This window comes from Aythya fuligula, chromosome Z, assembly GCF_009819795.1.
Source record: "Aythya fuligula isolate bAytFul2 chromosome Z, bAytFul2.pri, whole genome shotgun sequence".
Lineage (NCBI taxonomy): Eukaryota > Metazoa > Chordata > Aves > Anseriformes > Anatidae > Aythya > Aythya fuligula.
Window position 1 is genome coordinate 11,565,695 of NC_045593.1, and position 10,957 is coordinate 11,576,651.

Below are 10,957 nucleotides of genomic sequence, written 5' to 3' on the forward strand. Positions count from 1 at the left end.
AGGAGCTATACTGCTTACATGTCTAAACAGTAAACATGTTATCAACTCCTGAACACTCTGCTCATGAATCTCCCAAACCCAAGATCTAACATATGTGCAGCTACTGATCATTCACTCAGCACACGAAGGATGAGACAATATTTAAATGATCCACCATGGCCACAAACAACCCAGAATCACAGGAAGACATGCAGTGATTTCTATGTCAATAATAGCTTCATCATCTTTTCATTTCTTGACATTAAGAAGCCACCTCCTTGAGCCCAACACTTTTAATACGTTGTGTCTTCACTACCATTAATGTGAATCAGACTTAACATTTTGAGAAAAAAGAATTCCAACAGGCTTCATACCGGTCATCTATGAGCCTGCAATTAAGTACAGAAAACCTCTGCTGCAAACACCTTTCAACTATCAATTAGTATGTCAGATTTTCTCCTCTGAAACTGTATCTCAGAAACTACTTAGACCCTCTACTTTCTGATGCAAAGTTCTTTTTATTCCCATCTGCATGTTTTCAACAGAAAATTTAACGGTTTTGCACTTTGAGATATTCCAAGAAAGGCCTATATCCTACAAAGAACTGCAAAGACTTTTTTGCACTTAGCTGAAGTGCTGAACAAGATTCTACAAATCATCATAAAGAAGCACTGATACTCCCTTTAAAGTCGTATCCTGAAGTCCTCCCAATGCACCAGAATTTTTGACAGCCATTTTGTCAAGAGAGAAACCAAAAATGTGACTAATCATGTTTATTATGAACATTTCTGTTACTTTCTATAAAAGCCAGAGCAGTAAAACTTAAGTCCTGGTTTCAGTTAGAACAGAGTTAATTTTCCTCCTAGTAGCTAGTAGGATGCTATGTTTTGGACTAGGATGAGAAGAGTGCCAATAACATGCTTATGTTTTAATTGTTGCAGAGCAGTGCTTACACTGAGGACGTTTCAGCTTCTCACTCTGTCCTGCCAACGGGCAGGCTGGGGGTGCAACAAGAGCTGGGAGTGCAGCAAGAGCTGGGAAGGGTCAGATCTAGGACAACTTGTAACTGGCTTATAACAAAAAAGAATAAAAAAAACAAAGTCCGCAGTTGCAAGTGTCTGATTTTCCCTCCTAAACCACCTGTTATTTTGATCAACTTTTTTAAATCCACAGACTACTTTTGTGGCCAGAAGTCTTCTGTGGATTTATGAGGCCCACCTGTGTGTTAGCTAGCAGATAAACATTCATCCGTATTCCCTACAATCCTGGTTTCTGATAAGGCAGGAATTTTAGTATTTTTATATATTGTGATACTTTGAATACTGGTAACAAGCTTAAAGAGCATTTTGCAATATTACATCTTCAATTATCTTTCCCTGATGGCCTCTATCTCTACCTAAAACATACTAGAGTAGAATATACATTTTGTAGCACTCAGTAAATAAGCCACTAAGGACCTGTCAAATCTGCTTTATGAATCTAAGACCCCCTTTCAGCTGCTCCAAGTGATTTCTGTGGTTTTTGATCAAAGTATTCAATTTCTCTCAAGAAAGGACTGCTTTAATACTGGTTGCTGTGTCTCATCACTTTCAGACACAGTACACATTCAAACCATTTATAGGACACAAAGTCTTACTGATATACTTGTGGTAGGAAAGGGGAAAAACCATCTTTTGATCAGTTTTTCCATTTTCTCAAGAACACATTTATGATTAACTATGAAAACAGTTTTGAACTTGAACTTTATTCCAATTACACACTCTAATATTACAATGCAAAAGGAAAGTTCAACTGAGCTGTTCAGGTTCTTAAGTCTATATACCTACCCCCTCAGCTTCACAACAAAAGCAAAAATAATTTTAAAAATTCATCTCCATAACTGCAGTCATATGGACCTCACAGTTTATTATTCATTAAGAATCATTCATTAAGATCATTTCTTAAAAAAAATAAAAATAAAAGAAAATCCACTATGCTATTTAAAATCTGTTCTACAACCCATGAGAACCCAGTTTCAAATTTCACTATAACTGTCAAGTAACACATAAATACACCATGAGCACCTCATCTTAAAAGAACTAGTAGATGTGCTAATTTTAATCCCTTCCTTTAAATATTCAACATTGAAGATAAATGAAAACAAACATATTTTATATCTATTTCCAGGAAAGAATAGATGCACCGACTTTAGCATCATTGCAAGACCTCTATAGAACTGTACTCTCCTGAAACTACACCAGGTATGCAAGTTTGATTTGCTTGTTAACAATGGTTAACATTAGCTTTTTTAACAGTAATTACATTAGCTTGTTAACATTTGCATTTGTTTGTTAATAACCTCTGATATATTTGCTTTATTACTACATTTTTTCCATTAGTCAAGACTTGGGTGTTTAGGGCGATCTTTATTAGAGATGTATAAAACAAATAATAGGGATTAAAATGTTGGCTTCAAGGTACTACTCCAATACAAATCAAAAATGTAAAGATGTTTCTGGTTATATAATTTGCTTTTTTTTGTTGCCAAATTAAGAGCATTCATTTCAGAAAGAGACAATAGATGCTACCAATTACCACTTTTTTGTTTTTCAACTCCGATACACAGTCTTTGATGCACAAAGATACCAAGATTTAAGGGAGTACGTCATGCATTACATAAAAGAGGTACAGTTTCAGATCCCTGAGCTCCACTCCAAGACTTTCCCCTGGTCCTAGATAACCAAGTAAGGAAATCTTTTTAAAAAGGTGCTTGCTTGGCCATGAAAGTACATTCCCTATTTTCTCAGGCAAGCATTAATTACAACATTGCTTCAGCGAAACGAGACAATCCCCTGTATTTCCCCGAGCTTCAGCTCTTGCCCTATCCATCCAGTCTCCCACCAGCTGGGATGGTGTAATTTTAAAGGATTCTGTCCTCCCACGCTGACAGAGGTGGGGGCAAAGACACGGGGGGGGGGGGGGGGGGGGGGGGGGAGGCAAACCCCGTCCTCCCTGCAGCTGAAGGAGATGGGCCCGGGGGCGGCAGGCGGTAATTCGCTGGTGTTGTTGACTGCAAGTGGCCATTTTAACGTTAAGGGCCTCGGGACCTGATGCTGCCGCTGATCCTCCTCCTCCTCCTCCCACCGTGGTGCCCAGCTCCACCTCCCCACCCTCACACCACGGGGGACGCGGGTGGCAGCAGGATAAGCAAAACACACCCTCGGGCGGGGCAAGGCGAGCAGAAGGGTCCCTGGCACCACCACCCGGGGGGGTGGGGGGGGGGTGGGGGTTGGGACGGGGACGGGGTGCGGAGGAGGCCCCCAAAAGGGGGGCAGCGAGCCCCAGGCTCCCCTCGGGAAGGGAGGTGCGGGGAGGGGGGGAGGCTGCGGGAGCTGGAAGGGAGGGAGCAGGGGGAGAAGGGGGCTGCGGGCCCGGGCGGAGGGGAGGGAGGGCGGGGCGGGGAAAAAGAGTGAAGCGCATCGGCGGTTACCTGTACTGAGCAGCAGCCCCGCTGTGGGTGAACCCAAAGTAGTTGCCGGTGGCCATTTTGGCATCTTCTCCCAGCCGGCCGGGCACTGCGGCGGCGGCGGTAACCGACAGGAGGCGGCGGTCGGGGCCATGACAGGAGTAGGGGAGGGTGGAAGGGGGGGAGGGGGGGGGATAGAGGTGGAGGAGGAGGAGGGGGTGAGGGGGAGAAGGGGACAGACGGACAGGGGACAGACAGAACGAGCCCGGTCAGCCGAGGCACCTCAGCCCCCCCCCCCCCCCCCCCGCATCCCCTCCCCCTCATCCCTTCCCCTCACAACCTCCCCCCTCCCCTCCCCCCCCCCCCCCCCGCATCCCCTTCCCCTCCCCCCTTCCCCGCTCCCCTCACGGCCGCCCCCATAACCCCCCCCCCCCCAGCGCCGTTACTCACCATAGGTGAACGAAACTACCGGGCATATGGGAATCATGAGTCCGAGCTGGCGGCGGCGGCAGCGGCGGCGTCTGAACTCTCAACTCTCACCCCCCCCCCCTCCCGCCGCCTCCTCCTCCTCCTCCTCCTCCACCACCTCCGCCTCCTCCTCCTCAGCGCCGCGCTCGCTGCCTCCCTCCCTCCCTCCCACCCACCTACGGCGACAACGGCGGAGTGCGGCCGGGCCGGCGCCGTGCGCACCCAGAAGATGCGCGCGGGGGGCGCTGGGAGTTGTAGTCCGCCCGCCCGCCCGCGCCGTGAGCGCCGCCGCAGCTCGGAGAGCCGAGCCCCCGGAGGGTGCGCGTGCGCGGGATGTGCGAAAGGCTGCTGGGAGGTGTAGTTCTTCTGTGTGAGGCCCTAGGCGTGAGGGAGCAGCGCGTGTACCTCCTCGCTCCCTCCATTACTCTGTGTGTGTGCCCGTAGCCGCACCACGGGCGTACCCGTGAGCTTATATGGCAAAGTATAGGGCTGATTTCCCATTCCTGCCTACGCAGGGAGCACACGCAGCAGCCAGTAACACAAGGGGTGCCCACCACCTGTGCCCCACGCCATACCTGTCCCCACACACCTACCAGAGGTGTCCCACCCCAGCACCTTCCCACCCCAACCCTGACACACACACCAAGCACCCAGCTACCGCACTCACAAGGCCACGCAGCCAGAAGACAGCAAAAACAGTTGCATTCACACAGAGCTCGCCACAAAACCTACAGTTGGCTCCATTTGCCATGACTGAGCTCCAAATTCACCTGTGCACTGTGGTGTGCCACCACAACCACGCAAGAGAAAAGCAGAGTAGCTGTCACCCAACTGAGGCCATGTGCACACCTAGCCTGACCCGTCCCCACCATACCACAGCTTGCCCACAAATTCCCATAGTTCCCTATGCTTATTTTGCACGCAAGGTAAAGACTTACATGTACACGGCACATTTATCAGATGTTTCCACACGGCAACAGTCCACCAAATTGCTCCTAGAAACTGTGGGGCAGCATACTGCAGGCCATGCAGTTAGCTCTGGGTGACTGAACCTGCACCTGTGCAGTTCTGTTCCTGTTAGCGTGGGAATAGAAATGTTGTTTTTGCACAGTTATGTTGTTTAGAGGAAAGGAATGTAGCATTAAGATATGCTTACAGTGATAAGCATATCTTACCCCTGTAGCCCCCCCAGAGGGGTGCTTCATCTCCGGCATCTGGAGCACCTCCTTCCCATACTTCTGCGCTGATCTTGTTGTCTGCGGGGAGGTTTCTCACTCCTCGCTCTCCCAGCTGCTGTTGAGCAGCAGGTTTATGTTTGTTTGGTTGTTTTCGTGGATGTGTTCTCACAGAGGCATGGACTGTATTGCTCATGGCTTGGCTCTGAGCAGCGGTGGGCCTCTTTGGGGCCGGATGAAATTGTCCCTTATCTGCCACGGGGAGGCTTCTGGATTTTTCTCACGGGGGCTGCCACTGCAGCCTCCCTTCTTCCCCCCCAAACCTTCCCATTGAACCCAATACCTGGGACAGCTAGGTCATTACTGGCTTGTAAAGTATCAGGGATTAAATGAACTAATGAAACCATAAATGTGATGGGGGTAGAAGGGGCTGGGATAACAGTGCCACTTTTGGGGGATACCAAGCTGAGACTAGGGGATAAAATGATCACTGGGCAATTATTGTATGTACCCAAGGCAGGGACTAACTTGTTGGGAAGGGATTTGACGATGAAATTGGGCATTCAAATAGTAAATTGTTAGACTGGAATAACAGTGTTATTAATGGAGTGCTCTCAGGCCCTGAGAGCAAAGATACATTCACCTCTGGCTGGAAAGACCCTGAAATGGGGGTGGAAGCAACATTACAGGCAGACAGTTTTACCTCAGGGGTTTACAGGGCAACCTATTTGTTTGGGCAAGTTCTAGAACAGATTTTGGAGCAATTGCAACCTCCTGAGGAGGTATTACTGTTACAAATATGTGGATGATCTTTTACTGTCAGGACAGGAGAAAACACTTGTGAAGGAAGTTACTAACAAGCTATTCAACTTTCTGGGAAAGCAGCAGTGACCATGTCACCTTTAAGTAATGCTTCCCTCTGAGCATTGGCCGCTTCTCAAAACTCTGAATACAGCAAAACTTGAAGCCTTAAATACTTTCATCTCGTTTGTGTGCTTTGCACTGTGACATGCAGTTTTCATAAACGAACGAAGGCTCATAAAACAGCACTTCTGGATTAATCTCATCTGAAGTTTACATTATTACAGCTACATATGAAGCACAGGTATTTACGAAGCCAAGCATCCTTGCCAATTCAATGAACATAGTTCATTGGTCATTATTATTAGCTTCACATAGGAACTAAATAGCACTGTACCTCTCGTTCTTTCTTATCCTAATCAAGCACAATAGGAAAATGAACCTGCATGGGAAAAGGAATAAATTTCCAACCTTTGTTGTGCACTTTTAGTAAAAAAGCTGTTCTGTGAAGAAAGCAGGTATCGGGTAAAGACATTTTATTGCTGTTGCTTAGAAAAACAAAAGTCCTAATCCTGCAACTAAATAACAGAGTACTTCAGGAGAAGGCTCTATACAAATGCTTCATAGAAGAATTTACAGGACATGACCTCTGTCACTATATCCTTAATGGACTCAGGATACATAAATGAGATAGCTATACTCTCCTTGTTTTAGTAAACATTGTTCATAATTCAAAAATCAAAGAATCATTGTTCATAATTCAAAAATCAAGAATCAAAAAATCATGGCACTTCAACAAAAAGGAAATTGAAGTTTTATTTGTTCCACCGCCTTTCAAGTTCTTTCAGTTAAAACCTCTCAATATAGTGAAAAATAAAGTATACAATACACATTTCATTAAAAACATATGCATCTCTATACACACATAGACATTCACACACCTTTTGAAATTGTACCAATAAAGTTATATTTTTCAAATAGTCAGGCTTGCAATTGCTTATTTCTTCTAGATTGATGAATGTGGACTATCTTCTCCCTGTTAAACCTTTGGTTTCAAAAGCTGAAGAAAAATAAATCTTTTTTATTCGTAAGACATTTGCATTTTAGGTTTCATAGTTTCTTTTATTCAAGTAATTTCTAGGAGTCTAACCTAAATATTCCATCCTATATCTTGTGATTTCAGCACTGTATATGTCTGTGCATAAGCTCCTGCTTGGCAGCTCGATTCAGCTGCAATTTCAGCAGAAGTTTCAGATTACTTTTCCAGTTGAATTTTGTACATTGAATCTTTAGTATATATATCACTTGAAAAAGATATATAACACATTATGAGAAGCCACACTTATTAAGCATGACAAAAAAAGAGTTTAAGACTTGTCATATTCTTGGAAAAAAAAAAAAAAAGTGGTAGAAGTCTTTCTCTGAGCAGTTCCCTCATAAGAACCTGATGCTTCTTGATGACTTTGTAAACCATTACATAACATCTATTTATGTTACTGCTAGCTCACAGGATCAGATTCATAGTCTATACTTAAGAAAACCTCAATGGTTTATCATTCAGAGATGCGATCTTGTTTTATGTATATCAGATTTACTGCAAAATGAAGCAGTAATAAATTTAATTAGGCCCTTTAGGGCATTTTGAACTTTACCTATTTCTATATCCTTGACTGGAAGGAAAATAAATGGAGTGATAAACAGCAAATCACGAGGCAGAGGGAGAAATGCAGAAAAGCTTTAGTGAAACATTCAAAAGATTTTTTTTCCAAATAGGAAAAAAAAATTCTCCATCTATGTTCCTATTAAAGTTATGGAACAACTGCCAAGAATTTCCAGAATGAAAATCTACAGTGGAGACAAAACTTCAAACTGGGATTAAACAGTACAGCTACTCTATTTGTCCAAAGCTCAGTGCATCTAAAAATACCAGACAAAACTGGCAAGCTAGCATTAAGAAAAACAGATCTTTGACCTTCATTTCATATATATGAAAGGAGATCACCAAAATACAGCAAGAAGAAAGTCCACAATTTAACATGCAGTGGCAACAGTCCTACTTTAAAAGAAGCACGTCCCTGCCACTACCACAGGCCCCCAAGACCGCAATTTAAACAGAAAACAAAACAAAACAAAACAAAACACACCTCTAAATTTCTGAATCTTACTCTGAAGACTCTCAGCTGGCTTGTTTGACCACCAGAGGGCAGGGCAGATGTAGCAGCAGATAAAAGCTTTACTCACGGCAAGTACAGAACACGCTCACAAAAACTGAAACTTTTATTTCCTGAATAGGTAATTTAACATCTAGTGCTCTCTTTGAAAAAGCCCTGAATAGGAGCATTTTTTTTTTTTTTCTATTAGTTTAAGGAATCCAGTACTATCTTCTCACCTGGAAATTATTTCAGAGAGCTATACAGAGGTAAGACATTTATCACCGTATTGACATTCTTTTGAAGTGAAATTATGTTTTATAAACAGAGAAGACAAAAAAGTGATGTTTTCACTAAGACTTGAAGTGATTAATGTAAAAAAAAATATTACCTTTTAACAACAGGGTTTAGAACTTGAACAGTGATAAGAACAACATATATGACAGTAAAATAAATAAAAAATATTTATTATATCATATGTCAAAGTTATTAATGTTTATAATACCTACTTGCAACAGGAAAAAAAAAAAGTCCCAACATTCAACCATAACACAAAGATGTGTAAGTGTTAATGCAAACTGAAATCACACATCAGACACATGGGGGAAATGAACCAGTTACAGTATACAAGCAAAAATAATGCCTAACAATGCACTTTTTCTTTCCTGAAGCTAAAAGAAAAAAAAAAGTCTGTGTGGAAGCTAGCCTTACACTCCTCTTCCAATTTTTTCACTCACCTGTTATACTATTAAGTACTGAATATTAAAACTTTAAGAGCTGTCTCTCATTCTGTCTTCCCCAAAATGTGTCTCATACTGTCGCATTAAGGGGTATAGCCGATTAACGGTTATGGATCCAGTGGGATTCAAGGTACTAACTATCACAATCACAGATTCACCAATAACACATGAACTGTTAGGGATTCAGTTGGATTCAGAGCACTAAACTACCGCAGTCATGGATTCATCAATAACATACAACCACCTTTACTCTAGTCGCATTTAATGAGAACTATCACGGCTAGGAACAACGCATTCAAGTGCAATTTATTACAGCAACAGGTACACACGTTCTTTGAATTGCCAGCAATAGTGACTGCCTGCAAAAGCAAGCAAGCATGCATGAAATACACAGGTGACACAGGTGCGCAGCCTGGAAATTCATGCATTAAAAGGCAAAAAGACTCTACAGAGATTTTTAAGTTTCCACAAGAGACACACAGTATAACCACATGTTCAAATCTCACCCAAAGGCATCTCAATGGAGGGGGGAAGAAAGACTCAGCCTATCGACTGATCCCAGGAGTCAGGAAGTCCTCTGGATGGTGTATTCCCTTGGGATGGTATCTCCCCTGACAGTCATATTTTCCCCTCACATCCCCTCTCTCTTAGGCCAATTTATATTATTTTCTATCTTTCAGGTGGAGGTTGAGTAACTCTAGTCAAGCATATCTTAGTTATGATTGGTGAAAAATTCTCCCATCTCCATTTAAAGTAATAGGCTCTGAGAAATTCAGAGCGCATGCTCAGTGAGGGGTGGTCACACCTTGGAGGCGGGTAGCTTTTGGGATGGAGGTGTGTTTTGGTATTTTAACGATATTATAATGAGCAGAATGTGGCCCTCATAATCCACCAGGAAATGTTTGGTAACCTGCTACAACACTTGGATGTAGGCAAGTCAATGGGGCCAGATGGGATCCACCCAAGGGTACTGAGTGAACTGGCAGAGGAGCTGGCCAAGCCACAATCCATCATTTATCAGCAGTCCTGGTGATCGGGGGAGGTCACAGTTGACTGGCGGCTAGCAAAGGTGACGCTCATCTACAAGAAGGGCCGGAGGGCAGACCCGGGAAACTACAGGCCTGCCAGTTTGACCTCAGTGCCAGGGAAGCTCATGGAGCAGATCCTCCTGAGAGTCATCACGCAGCACTTGCAGGGCAAGCAGGCGATCAGGCCCAGTCAGCATGGCTTTATGAAAGGCAGATCCTGCTTGATGAACCAGACCTCCTTCTATGACAAAGTGACGCGCTGGGTGGATGAGGGAAAGGCTGTGGATGTGGTCTACCTGGACTTCAGGAAGGCTTTTGATGCCTTTTCTCACAACATACTCCTCAAGAAACTGGCTGCTCATGGCATGGACTGACGTATGCTTCATTGGGTTGGAAACTGGCTGGGTAGCCGGGCCCAAAGAGTTGTGGTGAATGGAGTCAAATCCAGTTGGAGGCCAGTCACTAGTGGCATCCCCCAGGGCTTGGTACTGGGGCCGGTCCTCTTTAATATCTTTATTGATGATCTGGACGAGGGCATTGAGTGCACCCTCAGTAAGTTTGCAGATGACACCAAGTTAGGTGCGTATGTCGATCTGCTTGAGGGTAGGAAAGCTCTGCAGGAGGATCTGGATAGGCTGCACTGATGGTCTGAGGCCAACTGCATGAAGTTCAACAAGGCCAAGTGCCGGGTCCTGCACCTGGGGCGCAATAACCCCAAGCAGAGCTACAGGCTGGGAGATGAGTGGTTGGAGAGCTGCCAGGCAGAGAAGGACCTGGGAGTGATGGTGGATAGTCGGCTGAATATGAGCCAGCAGTGTGCTCAGGTGGCCAAGAAGGCCAACAGCAGCCTGGCTTGTATCAGAAGCAGTGTGACCAGCAGGGCTAGGGAAGTGATCGTCCCCCTGTACTCAGCTCTGGTGAGGCTGTACCTTGAGTACTGTGTTCAGTTTTGGGCCCCTCACTACAAGAAGGACATGGAGGTGCTCAAGAGAGCCCAGAGAAGGGCTACAAAGCTGGTGAGGGGTCTGGAGAACAAGTCCTACGAGGAGCGGCTGAGGGAGCTGGGCTTGTTCAGTCTGGAGAAAAGGAGGCTCAGGAGAGACCTTATTGCTCTCTACAGGTACCTTAAAGGAGGCTGTAGCGAGGTGGGGGTTGGTCTGCTCTCCCATGT

At 44.8% G+C, this 10,957-nt stretch overlaps 1 protein-coding gene across 3 annotated transcripts in view; it reads right to left on the bottom strand.

Annotated features, from left to right (window-relative positions):
- Window positions 1–3,953, bottom strand: part of ZFR (zinc finger RNA binding protein) — a 45,628-nt gene extending 41,675 nt beyond the window's left edge. For all 3 annotated transcript variants that reach the window (XM_032205473.1, XM_032205472.1, XM_032205474.1), the window contains exons 1-2: window positions 3,875–3,953; window positions 3,449–3,533 (exon numbers count right to left, since the gene is read on the bottom strand). In XM_032205473.1, coding sequence (XP_032061364.1) covers window positions 3,449–3,533; window positions 3,875–3,911 — 122 coding nt within the window. In that variant the 5' untranslated portion in view covers window positions 3,912–3,953. The remainder of the gene's footprint in view (window positions 1–3,448; window positions 3,534–3,874) is intronic.
- Between the last annotated feature and the right edge of the window lie 7,004 nt (window positions 3,954–10,957).